This window comes from Branchiostoma floridae, chromosome 1, assembly GCF_000003815.2.
Source record: "Branchiostoma floridae strain S238N-H82 chromosome 1, Bfl_VNyyK, whole genome shotgun sequence".
Lineage (NCBI taxonomy): Eukaryota > Metazoa > Chordata > Leptocardii > Amphioxiformes > Branchiostomatidae > Branchiostoma > Branchiostoma floridae.
This window is the reverse complement of record NC_049979.1, coordinates 7,404,228-7,426,351: the sequence shown is the minus strand read 5'-3', so window position 1 is coordinate 7,426,351 and position 22,124 is coordinate 7,404,228. Positions and strand designations below refer to the sequence as shown.

The following is a 22,124-nucleotide window of genomic DNA, read 5'->3' as shown; positions in this document are numbered from 1 at the left end:
AAAGATAGCTCCAATGGCACATGCCACCTTTTTATGGTGCCGTGTAAGCTCGTATTCAGATTTTGGTTTTATATTAAAGAAAGCGTGATGATAGGTCAACTCTTGTTTTGCTGATGGCCTTTCCGTCTATCACAAGTCCGAGACCTACCTGGACACCTTTGGCAATTCAGCCCTTACCTACAGTGTTATCTGCTGACGCAATGTCTGCATATTACATTTGTATCTGGGTGATGCAATACCTTAACCTTACATTTCATCTTTTATTTGATCAACTAAACAAACAGAACAGTGGCAATTGTTATTTGATTGGACTTTTCACCACTCTCAGTTGAGCGATAGACTCCATTTGAGTTCATTCACCCCAAACGGGATTTGGGAGGAGATATTGACTGCTAGTCTCCAAGCAGATCCTACGGTGCCATAAGATAGTATCAAAGCTGGCCAAGGAGTATAGCCGGCCAAAGGGAGTCAAACGGGCTCCGGTCGCGTACACACTCCTAGGCCGGCTTCACTCCTCTGCCATGTCTGCCAGCTTTAGATGCTATCTTATGCTACCGTAGGATCTGCTTGGAGATTAATTGAACGTCCGCTTTTCTGTCCTGCTTCGATACGATGTTGGGCAAATTGTCTGGAAAAGTGGAGTTATTACCAGGTAAAAGGAGATATCAATGTTCATTTTTCTGCAGCGATAATTCATTTTGGATTTGACCCATTACGCGGACACGTGCCCCTGTCCCATGGATAACTGCGCATGTTCTCTGTAAATAGTTCCGTCGTCCATGGCGCGAACCCAAGGAAATGTCTCCAGCTCAGGTGAGCTGTTGACTCACCTGTTAGCCGACAACAATCCTGACACTGACAGATAACGACTGGATGTTTACTGAGGCGTCCTAGTCCCAGGAGAATACTTCTGCGCCACGACATTTTTTTAAAAACAGAGTCGTGCTATGGTATGAGAACATCAGCTTACCGCGTTATCAGCTCCTGGTATTTGATTATACAGAGAGCTTGAGGGTAGTTTTTTCGTACATGTGGCATACAGCGGGGGAGGAGAGTCAAAGAAATACAGAGAGAGATAAGAGGATCTGCAGTGTACAGAATCCACGCACACGTATCAAATACACCTTGTGGTGGGTTGGGGTGATTAATTGCCCTTCACGCATCGAACGCAAACGCCCTGAATATTCTATGAAGATTCATTAAAACAGCCTCGACTCCATTCCCTCGCCCACACTTTCCAGTACAACAGGACGGTCCCCAAGTAAAAGCCTGTGGAACCAGGCTATTGCTAACGACTTTATCATGCAAGTGCGGACTGCCAACGAACCCACGCCCGCAGTGACCCCTGACGGCCGCGTGTTGACTCGCGCTACGCTCGAGTGCGTGCCAGGCTTGGTTGGTCCCACCACCACTCATCCCGGCAAGATCACGGCGACGGCCATGACCAGCGGTGCTACCTGGGGTACCGGAGACATTTGGACTTAGGGACTACTGATCTTGGACAAATGCCACTAAGCCTTTAGTTATAGGGCTGGCGCTGTATACTCAAGACTTGCCGTACTGCGCATGCTGATTTTGGTTTGAGAGCTCGTTGAGGTCTACGCCCACAACAGGCGAACAAGTCACACGGGGCACCCTGACATCCCGTTTTACCGCGCCTACTACACCTGACGGACGGTTCTACCTGTCAAACGGGCCAACGCCTGTGGAAGTCGTTCATCAAAGCATCCGTTTACTGCACCTTGAAGTCTCCCATCACCGTGGCCCTTCGGGAGAATGATGTCGGGTGGCTCCGTGCCTGTGCCCACGCATCTCGCACATCAAATGTCGCCGTGAGAATCTCACAGATTACGTCCATACAGGATTTCATATCCCCATCGGTGCTTGAAAAGGGGGTGTTGTCGTCAGGTGTGTTCACAGGTACATGGAGTTAGTTATATCTGCAGTACACATCAACGCGGTACGTCTTTATCGAAGAGAGCGTAGTTGAACGCCATATCTCGCCACAAAGGGCCTCTTGATAACTGCAGCGGTAACTCTCAGAAGACCGCTCAACAGAGCCTGGATTTGTAATTATACGGTTTGCAAAAGAAACGCTTGCTCTGTATAGCTTGCTTTGTTCTGCCGGGGGCGCTGTGCTGCACGGGAACAAGAACCGAACCTGGCGGACACTTCAGGAGATAAGCCACCGTCGGAGCAAATTGATAACCTTACGTGTGCGAACGTGGCAGCCGACGGTCAGGACCAGGACCAGGACCAGGACATGCTGCTGGAGTCTCTGTCCATACAGGACGGGCCTGAGGGAAGTGAGTATTAAAAACAGACATACATCATAAGAAATAAGCACATGCATTATATATCATGTTTTAGCGTATGTGCACATGTGGTGTACATGTGAGGTTATATATGCTGTTCTGGTCTCTACATCAAACCTGGTATGTTCGTCCTGTCATGCTTGTCTTGAGAGAACCCGCGGGGTGTTGTTATGTTAAGGGTGTGCTGAAATTGTCCTACCTTGGCGCTTGCCTACGTAACCAGCGCGCGATGGCTTGTCTTGTTTGGTATTATCATCGCCATCATCCAGACATCCTGTTGTGTGTATTGTCTAGTTAGGTACGGAGCGTTCTGGTAAATCGATAACTTCAACTTGAATTTTTGCCCCCACAAAAATAGAAAGGCAGACAGACCAGCGTGCAGCTCGCCCAATTTGTATGAAAGACTCGGTGCTGCCCCGCACGACACGATGTTACATGAATTTGAATTATGGACGTGTAGGTGGGATTTTGCTGAGCTGGTGGGCTGAAATATCCACAGTAATTGGCGACTGTTTGTCACCTGGGGACGATCCAGTAGGGAAGCCAGGGTATGTGAGGTCGACGCCCTATTCAGGACATTCCCTGACCCAGCGGTGTAGAAATTTGGGACCTGGTGTATCTGACATTGCAAACACGGAAAAAATGCATATGGGTTCAGTGTTTTTTTCTCTTTGCTGTGTCCATCGATGCTGGATCTATGAAACATTTGTATTCGCCATTTCTGAGTTGTGCTATATATATATATATATGTTGTTAGGTACATCATCATCATGTTACATGTATATTCATGATTGATTGATTGATTGTTGTTGTTGTTATTTACTATCCGAGTTTGCTGTCTATCTTTACGGCCTGATTACATTCCTAAGGCGGGGGCCTATTTACGACAGCAAATTGTTCCTCTGCTTTTCCCGGACCCCCAGCGGCTCTGAAGAACAGGTAAGAGCGCCTGGAGGATGCTAACGATACCTTTCTGGTACCGCGGGACCAATTAACGTTACATCGATCATTTCTCCTCCCTCCCTGAGAGAACGTGATCCACTGTTTACGCGCTTCGTATCGTTTGGTTAGGCATGGGGGAGGAGGGCGATTAAACAGCACTCACATCAGCTGATCCATGTAGGACTGCATATCTTCGAGCCTAGGGAGCTTATCTCGTTTGAAGGATTACGTCTCCGGCGCGGGCTCTACAAAGACGTGAAACAGTTTTACGTGCGTTCTTCCTCAGGCATTTCTTTATTAAGTGTTACTGTGCGAGTACATACCTATTGTGCACGTTAGGTGTAAGGAGCAAGAGCTTATGAACAAGACAACGGCACGGAATGTAAACAATGCGGTATCCACTTTCCCATTGTAAACTCTCGTGTACCCAAGTTACTTATTAAGAGAGTAATGAGTAGCCTGCGGCGAAACAAACACCGGCACTATTGTTTTGTCGGGTTTTTCTGTGAGGAATTGTTTTTAAACACTTGGCCAAACAGGACTCTTGACATGGAACCGATTTGTAGTCCTGTGCATGTATGGCAGCACCTTGATATTTCTGTCGAGTACGAAAGTTTTATTAATGTGATACTCTAAGAAGTTTGGTATGCGCCCTTTATTACTCCTCACTGTTCCTGTTATAAATGGTCCTCCGAATTGCCCTGAAGATCTTCATTAGCACCTCGCGAAGTAAATAAATAACGGCGTTACCATGTTTGACGGTGGCAAATAGACCTCAACTCGTTATTACTACTGGGTACGTCGGGATGAAATGCTGACAAGAGATGGAGGGTAGAGGTAATGGGAGGAAGCAACAACACAACATTACTGTACTTTTCACGGTATTAGTGATCAATTTCTAATCTCCAAGCAGATCCTACGGTAGCATGAGATAGTAAAAAAGCTGGCAGAGGAGTGAAGCCGACTTAGGGGTGTGTTTCACTACCGGCAAATGTACACCTCTTGTCTGACTACACTCCTTGGCCAGTTTGGCACTGTCTTATGCCATTGTAGGATCTGCTTGGAGTTTAATCATTTTCCAGCTGGGCGTGTTCGTTCCCTGGAGTGTCTGTCCCCACACTGTGCATACTGATGATGTAAGGCCGGAGCGATTTACAGCGCTTGTTTCAACTGGTGACGTTAGTTACGACAAGACGGCACCACGACAGAAAACCAGCTCCGTTTATAGATACAGCTTTATCTGATTGACCTTGAGTCAAAGAATAACGGATTGAACATGTGGCCTAGGCTTGTTGATGTTCTACATGAACCCATCGTGAACCCATTGTTGAATTTGTTCTATTACTTGACGTCGGCTGTTAGAGAACGAAGACATAACCGCTCCCTCCCTTACTACCCTGAGGAGGATGGAGAGTTGAAGCTGGGTTCTTGAGAGCCCGCCCAAACCAGGGGTCAATGACCCAAGTGTAACAAAGGGTCTTGGCTTGTGAAACCACCCGATTCCACACAACACGTGTCGACGCACGTTTGGTGGAGTGCAAAAGGATGGAAGTATCGATGTGTATATATTTGAGGCCGTCACGGTGGCGTTGGATGACAATCGTACCACCCACAGAACTGGGTCAACCTTATTGGCATTGCCAGTCACGTGTGGGTTCACTACAGGGCACGTCAGGATAGCAAGACAGTTTTGCCCTTTATCTTTCATTTGTCTTTTCATCCCACGCAGACAAGCTTCGTTGTTTTGTCTGTCCGACCGTTTATGTCATAAGCCATAAATCACAGTCTGACTTCGTATATACGAGGGGCATTCAATAAGTAATGCCCCTGACCCACTGCCAGTTGTCTGATCTAGATGAAATGTTGCATGTGTAATGAGTCATATCTCTATGGGTTATGTTGCAAAAAACAGCTCTGAACTAATTGTGGTTACTGATTTACTGGTGTTTGAACTTAGTCAGGTGCGAAATGGACCAGGTGTGAAATGGAGCAAGTTGAGTGTCGCGCAGTGATCCGGTTTTTGTATTTGAAAGGACGCACACCAAAAGGGACTTTTGATGAAATGAAAAAAACTTATGGTGATGATGTCCCATCATATGACCTTGTAAAACGCTGGCATCCTGAATTCAAACAAGGCCGGAAGTCTGTGGAAACAGCTCCCAGACCTGGTCGTCCCTCTTCTGCCATTGATGAGGCACCTGTCGGAGGACCAACCTGGGATGTCCTACAAGAACGGTGTCCAGAGCTACATCAAATGATCGGAGAAATGCATAACTCTGGGTGGTTCCTATGTAGAGAAAGACTAATAACTGTACCAAGTTTCATTAATCTCCTGCTATGGGAAATGGGTCAGGGACATTACTTATTGAATGCCCCTCGTATGTCCTTGAATGCCAACCCTGTCGTTTCTTAACCTTGTATGACTTGTATGCATGTGTACGTTGTGTATATATCAATGGGGATCATTGAAATGGCAGCAATACTTTTCACGGAACACAGGGGGATGAAACGTGCATCATAGTCCCAATCCTGCCATCACGATACCACGTGTACCTCTGGCTGGTACGTAGGGTGTCGTCACGGGAATCCGCCTCCGGAGAGCTCCTCCGGAGAATGGAGCAGAAACGTCATGTGGCCTGTCCTATTTCACCAGCGATGTGGCTCTTTTGTAGTTTTCATCGATCGTATTTTCTTAAGGAACATCTAGCTACATGAGCCATTTTGTACCAGGAGCGGCAGGCGAACCTTTTCCACAAATTAACAGCATATTTATATACTCAAGTTTTCATTCTTTTCACCAAGCGGATTATTGATGATCTTCGGAGGGGGGAGGTAATGTTGGCAGGATCCAGTGTTGACATGTACTCCACCGTCACTCCCAATAATGTCCTTACAAATGTGTTTGAGCTGGCAGCTTTATATGAAGTACCGTTAAGCGTGTTTCGAACACATTGTTTTTTCCTGTTTGTACTACAGAGACTGGGGTCTATGGGCAGACTAATTAGTAGTCCGTTCTCTCCAAGGGTACACAGCTGAATGATCTTCTCAAGTGGTTCATTACAGATGAGCTACTGCCTAATGATTCAGCTTCCCGGTAGACAAGTAGAGTCACCCCAAGTAACCTCCCCTCTCTTCTGGGAACACATCTTCCACTAGAGTGCCTTAATTGTTTACCAGTAGTAACCCGTCACCACAACTATTACTACAACTTTTAAAAACATCAACAAAAACATGAGTAGAGACGGATGTATTGGTTACTTGTGGGACGAGACACTGTTATATAAGACTGTGGTGCCCCCGACATCCTGCCTAGCCCAAGGTACGGACAAGCTGGATCAACTTGTCATAAGGTGTGACTGGGTATCGTCAGGTAAGACGAGGGTTGTTGGGGCAAATATATCTAATTTTGTGTCTATCTTAACAAGAAAAAGCTGGAAGCGGTGACGTATGTCCCATTAAGAAGCCCGGGTTCGGTTGCCCTGCCAGGTTGGGCGTTTTGACATCATTGGATGTTGTGTGTACATCTCCGTAAACAAAGAGGAGGGGTTCCGGTTTCTCAGGCTCAAAAGCGGCCAGCAAGCTGCCACTTGCTCCAGTTTCCACTGGACCTTTTCAGGAGCTTTCAGGGATCGTAACGGCTGTGTCAGCGGTGCTTAGCCCCGTGTTGGTTGGTGAAAAGGTGCCCAACAGCAAAATGGCTCGTCGGTACGGATTGCCACAGCAGAGAAGGCTGTTTGTCGGAGGAGCGGGGAGAAGGGGTAGGATCTGTAGTTAGCTTCTCCTGCTCTCAAACCTACTCTGAGATTTGCATGTATCTTGAGGATGCTTGTTATTGTTTCTCTACCGCCAGCGGCAGATGTGTACGGAACTGTCCATTTGCGGTCGGTACACAAACGCCCCAGTGACGGCCGTCCCAGGCTGCCGTCACCGGCCGGACTCAAAACGAACCTGGTGTTCTTGCCTTATGTGTTTGTTAGCTGTACAAATACACACAGTCTATAGGCAGTCTATGTGCCTGCAGTCGTTGTTAGTTTGCTGGTATGTTTCCTTTTCAACGCTGCTAAAGTTCTTGAGTTAAGATCTTAATCGGCTTTTATGTAAGGGTCTATGTGAGACCGGTTAGGGTGAATCATGTCCACGGGCGGCTGGCAGTGGGCGGGCGAGGCGCTGTTTCACGCAGTGTGGTGTTTTTCTTTGGTCTGCTCTAAATGGGTATTAAAGAAAATATTGCACCGAGTTGTTTCTGTTGCCAGGTATATGGACCATAGCAGGCATGCTAAATGGAATGCAGGTGAATAAACCAGACCAAACAGATCCTACCACACTGTTTTGGTACTGACTCTGAAATGGTTACGAAGTAGTACAGCTGACTACGGAAAATGTCCGAATAGTTCTCTTGTTGCTTTATTTGGATAGAAACGACACAATTACGAAATATTGATATTTCCTGATGTTCACTTTGTATTCATTTTCCCCCGATTGTTGCCACTCCAAGAGAAAGAAAACGTTGCAACACGCTCATCTAAAAGCATTAGTGCGCGAAGATTACGCCTCTGAAGTCCGTTTCTACGGCGGCTCCGTGCTCTGGACTTTTCGAGAACCGTCTGTTTTATCTCAAGCAGGTTTCAATATGGATCTCCTTCAGTTTACCTGTTCTTTCTAACGGCGCACTAATTGTCTGTGGCCATACGAGTAAAATTTGCCTCTTTGAATCCATGTTATCCCAGACACATACATGTAGGAACTGTAACACTTCACGTTGCCTAGAACTGATAAGGCGGTCTGTTTTCGTTCTAAATGGTTCGTCATGAATCTTATCAGTGCCCGGAGTGCCTGGTGGCTGTGAGTTCACCGCTGGCTGAGTGAATGGCGACAGGGCGCCAAATGTGTGGTGAGTGCCACACGTAGGTCGCAGCGGTACCAAATATCATCTAAAAGAAGCCAGTTTAGCGCTGCGGATGATGAAGATTTGTTACGGCGGGATCGCTGTTTAGAATGTTGTAAATCACAGCTAGTTTGACCATCGTGATGTCGTCTTCTCCCCCCACAGAAAGCATGCCGGGTAGGCGGAATGGTGTCACGGTCCAGGAGCCGCCCCAGGAGCTCCAGGCGGGAGGGGGAGGGGTGGGGAGGAGGGGCCGCAGACCCTCGGGAGTCAAGTTCTCCGCCCCCGTGATGTTCCAGGAGAGCGTGCAGTCCGGGGACTTCCGCGGGATCGTGGAGGCAGGGGCGCTGCTCAGACGAAAGAGCGTGGACGTGCAGGTCAACGCCATTAACCAAGCAGGTAACGTCTGTTTCTTACAGTCTTTCATTTCTGTTTGAATGTATCAGGGATGCTGGAGAAAGTCGCTTCTTTAGCGGGTTTGTTCGACGTAAGGTCTAATGTACTCCCGCCCTCATTCGTTTGCTACGTGACGAATGATGTAAGAATTGATGGTATTGTGTAAGGCATTCAACTGATCAACTTGCATAGTGCAGACGTTTGCTTTAAGTAACAGCGGCCTTCCATAATGTATTTGTGACGGGTCTAAGAATAGGGATAGATAATTTCAAAGGCTCAATTTCGCGTTTGCCACCATACTTACTGCTAATTCTCGTTTCAAAACACAGTTTACACGTGTTGTATGCTATAGTCCTTGACACTTTAGCTAGTTTTGGCACACCGTGTGTTAAGAATAGCTACTAATCATAGCTATCGGCACCATAATTGGGGAAAGTAACGGTTTCAAGTCCCGGCAATTTATTTGGTCACGAATCGCAGCAGTCAACCCCGATTGTGAAGACTTTGGTCTATTGGCCACTCTGACTGGTCACGAATGTGCAAAGAATCATCTGCCTTTTCTTCACTGAAGCCTGCCTACTGAGTACTGTTGAAGATATCCAGATTTGCGGCAGTCTTTCTTGTTTTGACACGTTGCGATGAACCCTTTTACTCTTGGGTTTTGTTAGCCTAGTTTACGTGATTGTTATTGCACACTGTCATACGAGAAGTAGGCCAGTGAGCGGGAGATATCGTCTTCCCATGACAGGATCTTAGGTATGAGTGGGGCATTGTCCTGACAGTAAGCTCCCCAAAACGTGGATATAACGTGTAACGTTATCTATTAGGCGTGCATAATGTCGATGTCATTGGTTCAGATAATTCTTGTTACTACTAGAGAGGCGTAGCCACCAGGGTTTGTTTTTTCTTTCCCGTGTGGTTCTGAAACGCTTTCCATTGCACACATATACATTCGGCCGTCGGGACTGAAACAGACGCACATCTGGGGCACATGACTCTTAGTCTTAGTTCTTTCCGACGTCATGAATATCTCAGCCTCATGGACCCATACACGCGGGACTGTTGCATACACAACATCACCGTCAGCAGGTCTGTCCTTAGATTGCCCTCTCACTGAGTACCTGCCCGGAAACTACGACACTGTTGATTTCCCCGGAGAGTGTTCCTTGTTTTTTCAACGACACAACCTTAGCCTGTGCTACGGGATTAACCTCACATTCTCCGTGCACGGTGTGAAGGCCGCACCGACTCTGTCTGTCGTCTTTCAGCATCTGCTCCACATCTACAGAGTTCAGAACACTCGTCTCACTTGGCCCAACCTGCGGCGCGGCCAGGCCGCGTTCTTAATAGCGTTTTTAGGTCAACAACCCACTTAACGTGTAAACAGGCCCCTTGGGTCGGGTCCCGTGTCCGTGCGTCGAATAACCGTTTTAATGGAAAAGTTTCCAGTTTCAACTGGTTGACTTCCACAATTTGTTCTTGAATAGCGTCCCAGTTCGACCTTAGAAATCTGTCTTTTAGAGTTATTACCTGCATCTCGCCTCTCACATCAAGGACGTTTGTGAAGGTCTCAATGGAGCCTTCCATCCAAACTGTCAGTGACCCTTGCAGCAGAAATGTAACGGTCTATTGCAATTGTCTATATGCGTTACGTCGTTAACACTGACGGCAATACTCTTTAGCCCTGCTCTGTTGTGCCATGACCCTGACGCGAGTCCGGGAGGCGCATATGCATGTTAGTCGAGAATGGCGTATCACAAATACGTGTGTTTACGACTCAGGTGGGGCCAGTGTCCAGCGGCTCCGGTCGAGGTGTAATGATGGATCACTGAATGCAAAGTAACCATAGAATTCTATTGTCAGCTACCATATCATGTCCTGCAGCGTTTTCGCTCTCTGGTAAAGGTCAATCAACTTTACGTTCTAGGACAGGTGGGCAGTTCGGTGGATCATTGATGAATTCATGTATACAGTTTGATCACTTGTCAAATCAGACTGTATACAGAAATCCTCGGTCAAGCCACACATCACGCTTTGTGACCAACTTAGTCAGAGGTTACAGCTTCAGAAACAGACACATATTAAATGATGATAGCATGGTCATTTCATTAAGCTGTTGGGAGGGAGGGCAGTGCTCTCTTCAAATTACTCTCTTCAAAAGTTACATAACATGATATTTACGTTGAATCATAGGACAGCAAAGCCTGATTTGATTTGATTTGATTTATTCGGCTGTATAATCATGAGAAATACAGCCAGGGCTACCCAACTAGCCTGAGGCTATTATCAAGGGCTAGCCCTGGTAACATTACCTGCTTTTCTTATATGCTAGATATATGTTAACGGTTGGGCAATTCGAGTCGGTAGGTTTATTGCACTGCTAGAGATTCCTAGTTTGTTGGTCCTACGATGCCTTGGCTGTCACGTGACGCCCACTCCTTGACCCCTCACCACAGGCTCTCTCTGCTCCCCAAAAGTGGTTTTGATAATGCGTGCCGTGATCCTTGTAGCTGATCAGGGTCTTCAAGGACGTTACTTAAAGTATAGACACAAACTTGATGAAGAATGCCGGTGATAAATTCTTCCAACCCTCACGGAGACCAAACAGTCGTAAAAGTGTGTCGAAGTTGAGCAGACCTCTGTTGGTGTTAGGTAGCACTTTATCTCCTCCGGACCGCTCCCTAACCCCAGAAAGGATCTCAGGTTTCAGACAAATAGGGCTCCGACTTAGACCCAAACAGACGGCCCCGCCGTAAAAATACCTGGCCACCATTAGAGCCATCGCTGAGGAATGTGCTCGGTACCTGTTTACAACCACCCTCTTAACACTGAGCCCTACGCGATCGGATGACCAGAGCAACACAGAAATAGACAAGGTGCTCGGCATCGGTCATTGTCTTAAAGGAAAATGTATTTTTATCGGGAGTGCAAAGTTTTGGTGGAAGATATGTAGGTAACGTAAATTAAAACAAACAAACAAAATATGTCAATAAGGCATACTTATAGCCGGAGTGTCTGGGAGAAGCGCAGCAGTGTGCGTCACTTTTTTTCACGTCAGTGCCCGAGCAGCACGAAGTGGTTGCCACCGCTGGTGGAAGCCATTTTTGCACCTGCTCACAATTTCAGTTGCAAAATGTTCTATTAGTAAAACTGCAATATCAATGGTCTACAATCTCAGCGTGGAACCAAAGGAACATACATGTAAATATTCGCTTGAAATACTGCCGAATCTACGTTTGATCGTGTTTGACCATGGTCCAGATCTGTTCGCTGGGATTTGTGAAGACAGGCGCTTCCTGCACGCTTCCTCCGGTGTTTGATTCGTTTGGGATGTAGGGAAGACCGAGGGCAACGGGTCACGGCAGGAAAAATACCGGGACTCTAGGTCCGTCATAATTGTTTACGTACTGCCGTCCAAATTGTCCCCGTGTCTCGCAGCCCACGTACCGGCTGAAGGTCCACAGCTGCCGGGCCCGCATAAATCTCGGGATTTAGAGTCCACACAATGCGGGAACTGAGAGATAGAGTTCCTTAATTGGTCTGCTGCAGTGGGGGACATTGGCATTGGAATTTGAAAGGTCGCGCTCAGCTCCCATTGTAAACATAGATGGAACAGGTGAAGTCAATAACATTCGGTGTACAAGCGTAAAAAAGACCATTAATTGTGCCTTTGTGTTGCTATAAGCCTAAAATCTATCCGTGTTAACTTAACCCATTCCCAACTAGAACGTTGATACGGCTGGGTTTAATCTAGTGTTGTGAGTCGTTGTCAATGGAGACAACCGTGCTTTACAACTGTGCCTTCAACCCTAAAAGAAAAGTTTTGATACGTAGCTTTGGTATAAAAACGTTTGTATAACAGAACTGCAGCGTGACCTGTATGGTTAATGTGAGATGTGCAGAAACAATCGCACGATACACGCACACGGCGGCACCGGTAGTACGGATGACAGAGTGCCACTGTTCGGTTGTCCTTGACCGTGACCTCAGTGGGCTGGCCCTTCCCCCTTCTACAGAAACTTTCCTCTCTTCCATAGAAGTCTGATGTCGTCTCTGATCGACTGAATCTCCACCGCCCACACGTTTTATGGTTCACCGGACATCCATAGTAGAAAGCTGAACGAACGGTGAATAACGTGCCCACAGAAAAGCAAGTCACTACACTAAAAGTCCTTGTACTTTTGTCAGATCCACAAAGCATCCTTGATTAAGTCTTCTGCCGTCGCTTTTGTACTGTAATTTAGAAGTATGGGGAGGGGCACAGTAAGGAACAGTAAGGCTTATATTTGGGACAACTGGTCAATTAAAGTTTGTATAATCGTGAATTCACATTCCCATGCCACACCAAATACTCAAATGAAAGGAAGTTGATCAATTTGTCAATACTATGGAGATCAGAGGTCTTTACATGTATAATTTATATTTATGCGGATTTGGTATTGTCATTCGATCGTGCGATGATTCCTTACAATGCTTTTTAAATTCCGAATAATGAAACAAATAGTTTCAGGATGATTACTTAATATACTTATTATAAAAAGCTTTTAGTTATCCTTCACCATTTCCCACTTTCACTGGAAAAGATGCGTTACTAAGTCAATTCTCAAACATTAAGGATTAATAATGAATGTACTATGGTTCCAAACGTATAACGCGCTCATTCCTCTACAATGTATGGGCGATACTGCAACGCACTTGGAGTTAGGAAATAACTATGCGCTACAGGATGACACCTTTCCCGTTACGATCGTACCTCTCCCTCCCCATTCCACTAAACCGAATGTTATTACGCTCCACGAGCGTATTGAAACGTTCCATGCACGGCCCTCGGAAGCACTGGCAGAAGGCAGCCGTAAACAAATCGTAAAATCTGACCAGAAAGTGACTGTACACGTAGTTAGTTACATGGCCGTCAGGTGGTCCCTTTTATCCCGAGCCGTCTGCTTATTGTCAAATGGTCGTGATGAGCACCCACAGTTGACGATTGCTGGTGTGGGAAAAGAAAAACGAAGGATGAGGCTCGCCAGTGTAATTTTTCCGACTACTATATCTGCGCGACTCAACCTCTGCTTGGAGAGTCGGATGGGGCGATATCACGCTGACCTGCGCCAAATTGTCAGCGGCATTCGCGCCAATTTGTAGAATGAAATTGCGATTTTTTTTCTAGGTAAGTTGACAAAATGGCGCAAAAAGGCGAGCATTATTTTATCACTGCAAATCTATTTTCTGCAAATCTCTTTTCTGACTGCAGGAAAATGTGAACGTCAACTAGAAACCCTGGGATATCCCTCATGGGTTCGAGGGGTCAGTCATGATTTGAAGAGTTTTCTATCTTAAGGTGCTTTGAAATATCTTCAAGTCAGAGTCAATCAAATTCAGGCCCAAATCGTTTTATCTCCTGTAATAAAGAGAGACGGACCGTGTACACAATGCCAGTATCTGGGTAGAGTGCGCCCATCTTAATTAACCAGGTGCAATTGTACAAGAATGGGTCAATTACGTGGCTAATGCTATGTTATCAGTGCGGCCTCTATTGTCGCAGATTAGCAAGTTGAACGAGTGAAAAGAAGTTGTTGCTGCAGATAATCAGCCTAGTCTGTCATTAAGGGTGATATGCCCTCAGTAATCACTGGTTGTTATCGCCTGATCCTACAATTGGTCTTGCCTAAACTTACAATCATTTCAGGTGAAAGGCGGCGGTAACGTAGTTAATTTTCTCCCTGGCTTTCTTCTATCTACCTGGGGCTAGAAGCCAACTAAAGATTGGTGTTTATTACATTGTTCTGGCAGCCAGATTAGTGCACCGGTCCAGCCAGTTTAAAATTAACAAAAACATTGCTTGCTATTCTTAATTGATCCTTGCTGTCTGTATTACATGCAGTTTGGTTCGGAGAAAGGCAGTCAATTGTGTACATTGAATCCTATATTGTATCCTAATAGAGTGGAACTAAGGCAAATCTCTTGCGTTTTCTTTGTGTTCTGTTTGTAACAAAACACCAATTATTATTGTCGGTACTTTTAGTGATTTAGACACTTTCCTGTGGCATTTCGAAGGTAGTTATTATACTGTATCGGTGAGTTTTACCGGGGCCATTTCAGCCTTCATTAATTCTCCGCACGCAGTCCCGGGTAGTTATTGTGGTAGTGATCCGCTTAGATAAGCTCCGCAACTTTCAGTCCTTTGTCAGTTTCAGATAAAGGGCGTGATGGTTTGCATGTAAAGCAACCGTCTTTCTAACAGCAAACCCCCCAGCCCCCAAGTATAATATTCGGCAAAATGGACAATCAAATACAGCTCACTGCTTCCCCCCGACATACCTGCCATTTACAGCTATATGTATATCAGCAAATCCCGCTTTTCGTGCAGCGTGATGAGCGCTAATATTTTGGTGGTTATCACCGACGTATAGTTACCGTCCTATATTGTATTATTTGACTTTTTACGACATCGTAAGATTCATCGGAATGTTTGAAAGACATTGAGCCCCCCCCCCCCCCACTATATAACACCTGTAAAGTACCTGGGTTCTACAGGTGTTTCTGGTCCGTTACGCAGACGGATGTTGTGTTGTTGCTTTTGTTTACAATACAGCAAGATAACGATCTCCCTTGAATCTTTTATATATGACATCTGGGTGCCTAGCCACCGACAACAATGCGGGCCTGTGGTGGTCACAAGACTGGATCGTCGTGACTTCCATCCACGGTGTAGGACGTGTATAGCAGTACTTAGCTACGTGTGCGTCAGCCCCAACATGTTTTATGACTGGAAATGGCGACTGATCTCAAAATAGACGTGGCCAGGGAAGCTTGTCACGAATCCTTGATTGTCGAGTAAACGTTAGCCTCATGTATAACTTTTTCAAAGCCAGAATTTGCGAAGTCCGCTCCTCTCGTCTGCTTGAAAAATAAGCAACAGCTGCATGGAAATAGCAGTTAAGCATCCCATTTCAGTGATGTTGGAGAAATATGCGGAAAGTTGATGGGGTCTGTCAGCGTCTGTGTGTCGTTGGTCTAGACTCGCCATTATTTTGTAAATGTGACGCAGTAAAGTTGATGGAATCTTTCAGAGCTTCATCATCAAAACGACCACTGGCCCTTATCATGACTCGTTTTCAGCCTCTGGCCCTGACAATCAACAGTAGGAAAATGTTCTACAGAACAGTTAGTCTCCTGTGTGCGAACATATAACTGCCATTTGCTGCGAAACTCTCAAACTTACTTTTGATCATGAATTGACTCAGATCAGAAGACGCCAGTGTGCCACGTAGGATCATGTTTTTGAACTACTGTGTTTCTATACACAATGAATGGACTATAGTTAAAATTGTCTCGTTACGTTTGTCCTGTCAAGTGTGCAGTAAAAAGTATAATATTTCCTCATCCTAATCTTTTAATTAGCCACAACGTGGACGTATAACAAGTAATGTAAAATTCGTTCAGTTCCGAAGTGCTCAATGATGTTAAGCTTGATCCTATACCCCTATTTTGTATTTTATGTAATACTGTAAAATAATGCATTTAAGTTCGCGGGGATTTAATTTCGCGGTAGCGGGAAAATGAACTTTTCGTGGTGGTTTTAATTTCGCGGTAGCACCATGCACTCCTTGTAGTATCTTAATGCCCTGGAAAAATGTTCGCGGTGGTTTTAAATTCGCGGTAAAATGGCCGACGCGAAAACCGCGAACATAAATCCACCGCGAACATTTCTGCATTTACAGTAGTTGTTGCCACACTTTGTACCATGTACAATTGTCGTGCAATAAAGTTCTTCTTCTATAATGATCCTTACGGAAGCCCCTCACAAATTAGAGTTCTTAGAAGGAGAAATTATAGGATTAGACGTCTCGCTTAGTTGCGATGGGCCATCTTTGATGCCGTTCAACTCTCTCCCGTGACCTGCCGCAGGGTTCTCCCTACCTGCCGTGATTATAGGTGTGTTTTGTCTGTAATTTGTACCAAACACAGCCTGGTGATCTGTTGTGAAGGCTGCATTCCTCTGGCCGCGGACCAGAACGCGTTAGGATGACGGACGAAACATGAACTGCTTACGATTTCCCAGCTAATCACCCATGAGGGGTTTATTGTGTTCAGCCCTGGGCTTATGTACCCTGCTGCCGGTACATGGAGTTTGGGCTTATCGGTCCTTAGGATCAACACTACGTGAAACTCTGACACCAGAGAAGAATTCTTGTTTAAATCCCAGGCCTACCCTTTCGATTTGGTGGACATATTCTGTGACATGCACTCAAACACTTTGCCCGTCTGTATATTATTCTTTCGTCTCCATTCTCCTGGGGATTGCAGAAGGTTATCACTGTCTTCATGGAAAGTCTCTTATGTATTATTTATTATGCTCATCAGCCAGAATATTGCCTCCACTTAAGCCTATTAGCTAACAATATAAGACTATTGTATGGACGAACCGGTTAGGTAAAGCTCACTGGGTAAAGCTCCGATGATAGAATGATCACGAGCTACAGCTGGGCCCTTTTAGCATGTAACTCGACTCGAATTGTGGGATGAGAGATAAAAGGTACGATAACCCTGAATGACAGAAGAATAGGAGGACAGTGCGTGCGGTTCTGCGATGATTGATGCATTGTCTCTGCACATAAAGTGGCTGTAAATTATAGATATCTTCATCATGACATAAGCATAACTGTAGAGTATCATTAGCCTACTTGTTCATCCACTGAAAATATAATCCCATAAACCTGCGTAATATCACCTCATAAATCAGCCTTGTCACGAATTGATTGATTGGTTAGTCGTTTGGATGACTGACTTGACAGAAATTGCACCGACATTTCTCGACTCCTCCCTAGACCCTAATGACGTCATATGCAACAGGCCATACGTACTGGCGTACTGACTGTCCAGGTTTACGATAGAATAAAAAAAGGGTAACCTTTGTCAGATCACGAGATGTAGAAGTGTAGGAATTTATAATGTATACTGCGCAATTTCCACATGCCACGTTATTGTAGTATATTTGCTATAAAACATCCTACTATTCTGAGCGATATGTTAGCAGCACATTATAATTAGATCTATAATTAGATTGTCCCCACTTTATTATGAAAATTCGAAAATTGAGCTAAGAAAAATAAAAAGATACAACAAAATCACCATTTCTGAATCACACATTTACTTGGGTCTTTACGTAATTTTTATTGCAATCCTCATCACTCATTCATTTGCAACAAAGAGAGAGAGAGAGGGGGGGAGGTAGAGAGAATGGGAGAGGGCGTTCGGACATCGCCAGCTTTAGCATGCAAACAGCGTCATCTGGCGTTAGTCAGTGGTGGTGCAGATCCGACATGCGACAGTTCCTTTCGTGTTTGCATGGTAATCAATCATTGTCCATATCTGTCCATATATAGCCACGCGCACGTGAGTCAGACAAACCGGTATCACGTACATGTTACTATTTCTGTCGTCGCTTTTATTTTTTCTGAAGTGAGATTGATTTTAAAGAAAAAAAAATTCTGTTAAAAACCTTGTTCTGCTAGAATGAAGTTTATTTTATTTTCGACGGTATCAGGAAACGAAAATTGTGAGTTTATGGATCAGGTTAAAACTATCAACGTTGCTAGCTTTGTTGAATCCATCCATTGTGTTTAGTTTACCCTTAACTTGTCATTATCTTCAGGAATAATGAATAGTTTATTGACCATTGTGATTATCGTCTGGAATATTGACACCCCAAACCTTCCATTTGTTTAATAAATACCCAAACCACACATGGCGACCTCAAAATAAACATGATCCACAACTTAACATGTGCGGAGATCTGCCCACGACTGTTTATAGACGCAGTACTGATACAACAGCACCTGTCGTTAGATAAACACTGCCACGCGATTTGTTCATAAATACGGGGCAGCATTCGTGTCGTCGCATGTAGCTCGCCGTGATCGTCTAGAGGTTAGGACATTGCGTTGTGGCCGCAATAACCCAGGTTCGAATCCTGGTCACGGCAATCGCTGTGGAGGTGTATTATCGCGGCAGTGCGACCGTACTTTTTTCTAGTAACTACAGATTAAGACAAATTTAGACATTTCCGTTAAAATGGCTTTTTTATTTGATTATTATATAACAATCCTTTAAAACTTTAATACACATGGAAACAAAGATTTCCCAAAGAGAGATTTTCTACTGCTCTTTGTTTTCTTTGTCTTACTCCAATGTTGACTTATTAAGTACCGGGCACTAGCAATCGGATCGCATGTAGCTCGCCGTGATCGTCTAGAGGTTAGGACATTGCGTTGTGGCCGCAATAACCCAGGTTCGAATCCTGGTCACGGCAATCGCTGTGGAGGTGTATTATCGCGGCAGTGCGACCGTTCTTTTTTCGTTACTACAGATTTAGACAAATTTAGAAATATTCGTTAAATGACTTTTTAAAAATCTTATTATTCGATAACAATCCTTTACAACTTTAAACACACGGAGACAAAGATTTCCTAAAAGAGAGTGTTATTTTTCTGCTGTTTCTAGTTTGCTATGTCTAAGTTAGCACAATGTTGACTTACTAAGTACCGGGTAATAGCAATCGGATCGCATGTAGCTCGCCGTGATCGTCTAGAGGTTAGGACATTGCGTTGTGGCCGCAATAACCCAGGTTCGAATCCTGGTCACGGCAATCGCTGTGGAGGTGTATTATCACGACAGTGCGACCGTTCTTTTTTAACTACAGATTTATACAAATTTAGAAATATTCTTTAAATGACTTTTTAAAAATCTTATTATTCGATAACAATCCTTTACAACTTTAAAACACACAGAGACAAAGATTTCCTAAAGAGAGTGCTATTTTTCTGCTGTTTCTAGTTTGCTATGTCTAAGTTAGCACAATGTTGACTTACTAAGTGCCGGGCACTAGCAATCGGATCGCATGTAGCTCGCCGTGATCGTCTAGAGGTTAGGACATTGCGTTGTGGCCGCAATAACCCAGGTTCGAATCCTGGTCACGGCAACAGTAGTCTGATATTTTCTTTGTTTATTGTCAACATCTCTGCGAATTAGTTGAGCTGAAACGATTATCGCTTGCAATGCCAATTTTACAATTCTTGTTTTGTCGTTTTCTTGTTTTATGCATTAAGCTTGTGACTTAAGTTTAATTTTTGCCGTTGTATTCAATTGGGAGTTGCGAAATTGACCCTCAACATCTTCTCGTGCTGCAGGACTAACGGCCCTCCACCAGGCGGCGCTTGACGGCAACATTGACTTCGTGAAACTGCTCGTTCGGCACGGAGCGAAGGTGAACTGTCAGGACGAGGATGGATGGACTCCACTCCACGCCGCAGTTGCCGAGGGACATCCTCAGGTACGTCATAATGGAACAAAATTTCTTCCTTTTTTTCTTTCTTATGAGTGGTTAATGGGGGAGTTTATGATGTTTTGGCTCAAAATTAATGTTGAAGCAATGAGCTTTTATCAACGAAGTCACCAAACGTTTAGCAACGAAGTCAACAATTTCATTTTTTTTCTCTCTCATGACAACTGATTGGTGAATGGGGGAGCTTATAGTGTATGGGCTAAAATGTGAAGTCATCCCTTTCGATCGTAATATCAACGCGTATAGCGGCTTTACAGTTATTGTTATCATCCCACCGGGCCCATTCACCAATTTCGCCTTATTGCGTAAAGACAACAAAATCACAGAGATAACATAAGTGCAGGACCCTTATCATAATACCTCAGCACATTAGAACACAGTGTATGCCGCAGGCTCAATATTGAATATCATCTTGAATAATTGCTGTACAGGACACCGAAGCAAATATTTGTGTCCACAGCTTTTCCATCATCGTCTTAACATTACGGAGACAAATTCATCATGTACTGGGGTTATTGTTTGTTTAAAAATGCATGCATGGAAAGTCTAGATAAAGGGTCATAAAGAATCACGTATGGTATCAATAAATTAAAATTGTAATAGCACATTATTGCACATCATGTCCTATCGGGCTAAGTACAGGCATATAGATACAAAAGGTCGTAATACAGTACTCATGGTTTCTAAGGTGATTTTAGTCATGTTTAACGTTTCTTAGTAACGTTTAAAATGTAGCTTGAGATGTGATATAGTGTGTGGTACGTCTTCTATTGTTCTCACTATATACATTGTAGAAGATGTAAACTAAGCTGCATTCTCCCGCAGGTTGCCCGTTTCCTGTTGCGAAGCGGCGCCAGGAGGAGCGTCCGTAATGCCGACGGTGACACGCCGGAGGAGCTGGTGGAAGAGGAGGACGATGACATGGAGAGTGTCTTCCGGGAGGAGGTGGAGGGCGTGGAGGGAGCGATCGGAGAGGCGGAGGAGGAGGAAGGAGCGGTGGGCGAGGACCACGGTGGTGCTGTGGAGTTCACTGACTCTGCCGGGATTTCTGTCAGGTTCTATAACCCGCAGAACGACGACGATGACGGCGATGATGATGATGAAGAAGATGAGGAGGAAGAGGAAGAATTCCGCCATATGAATGGCAAAGATGACGAGGAAGAAGAAGATGAAGAGGAAGACGAGGATATTGCAGCCACTCGGTTTTTGGCGAAGCTCAGACGAGATTCTGTTTACTTAGTGAAGCAGAAGAGACAATCGGAGGCCGACGCAGAGTCCTAAATGTACATATTCAAACTTAAGCTATTCTGCTGTTCTGGTAGACACGTGATATCCAGTTATAGTTGCTATGACTTGGAACTATTAAACGGTTGTGAAGGTATGCCGGAGTCTAGAACATCATAAGACATCTGTAGTACCGTGTCAACAACATGGTGTTCTGTGGCTAACTAAACGACCACTGGTATTGAAGTACCGTCTGGATATTGGATGATAGGCTATCCTACAGGAGAAAATAAAATACCAGTACCATGAGTACGTGGTACTCATACTCAACAGGCTCCGGTTAGAAGCGACGACAAGCGACTTTAGACAATAATGCAACGTCTATGCTCGTGGCACGTCCTACCTGACTGAACCTTCCTGTTCGATCGTCGTTCTTATGATGTCCAAGTTAGCTGGGGATCTGTGTTGCTCCATAGATTATAGCCCACCGTCGCCGTAATAAGTGTTATAGCATTGGATACCATGGTATGTATCAACCCTCCGTTTTAACAGCGAGATGGAGGGGTTATGTGGGCAAATACTAGTACGTAATTCGTGAATAATTTATCCGGAAAAATGGAATGTCACTCTCAGACTTCTGTAATATTAAGAACTTCCTATCTGTCTCCACTATCATTCCTTTGGGGTTCCCGATAACTAGTGTGTCATTCTCACATGCCCGGTGTTGTCGTGTGATGTCGCGACCTAATCTATCTCCAAGCAGATCCTACGGTGCCATAAGATAGTTTCAAAGCTGACCAAGGAAACCAAAGCCGGCCAAAGGGAGTCAGACGGGCACCGATAGGTGATTGACCTCCTCTGGCCGGCTATACTCCTTGGTCAGATTAGATACTATCTTATGCCACCGGGAATCTGCTTGGAGATTAGGTCGCGACACGAGAACACCTAACTTCATTCGCAGACCTTCTATAAGTGGTCGTCGGTTTTTTTTTCGGGAAGGGGGGGGGGGATTTGTGAT

At 45.0% G+C, this 22,124-nt stretch overlaps 1 protein-coding gene and 4 non-coding genes across 8 annotated transcripts; all 5 read left to right on the top strand.

Annotated features, from left to right (window-relative positions):
• Positions 1-1,282: 1,282 nt before the first annotated feature.
• LOC118420650 (protein phosphatase 1 regulatory subunit 12B-like) lies at positions 1,283-21,865 on the top strand. Of its 4 annotated transcripts, none has more exons than XM_035827541.1 (4): positions 1,283-2,306; positions 8,308-8,541; positions 19,728-19,870; positions 20,708-21,865. In XM_035827541.1, the coding sequence occupies exons 1-4, from the start codon at positions 2,264-2,266 to the stop codon at positions 21,161-21,163; spliced, it is 876 nt and encodes a 291-aa protein (XP_035683434.1). In that variant the 5' UTR covers positions 1,283-2,263; the 3' UTR covers positions 21,164-21,865. The 4 variants fall into 4 exon arrangements, with proteins under 4 accessions (XP_035683434.1, XP_035683416.1, XP_035683426.1 ...); XM_035827523.1 differs by lacking the exon at positions 1,283-2,306 and adding an exon at positions 6,453-6,627; XM_035827533.1 differs by lacking the exon at positions 1,283-2,306 and adding an exon at positions 6,732-7,015.
• Trnah-gug lies at positions 18,452-18,523 on the top strand. The gene has a single exon. It is a non-coding gene; the product is annotated as a tRNA-His (tRNA).
• Positions 18,779-18,850, top strand: Trnah-gug. Its single transcript has one exon. It is a non-coding gene; the product is annotated as a tRNA-His (tRNA).
• On the top strand, positions 19,115-19,186 carry Trnah-gug. Its single transcript has one exon. It is a non-coding gene; the product is annotated as a tRNA-His (tRNA).
• Trnah-gug lies at positions 19,448-19,519 on the top strand. Its single transcript has one exon. It is a non-coding gene; the product is annotated as a tRNA-His (tRNA).
• Positions 21,866-22,124: the final 259 nt, after the last annotated feature.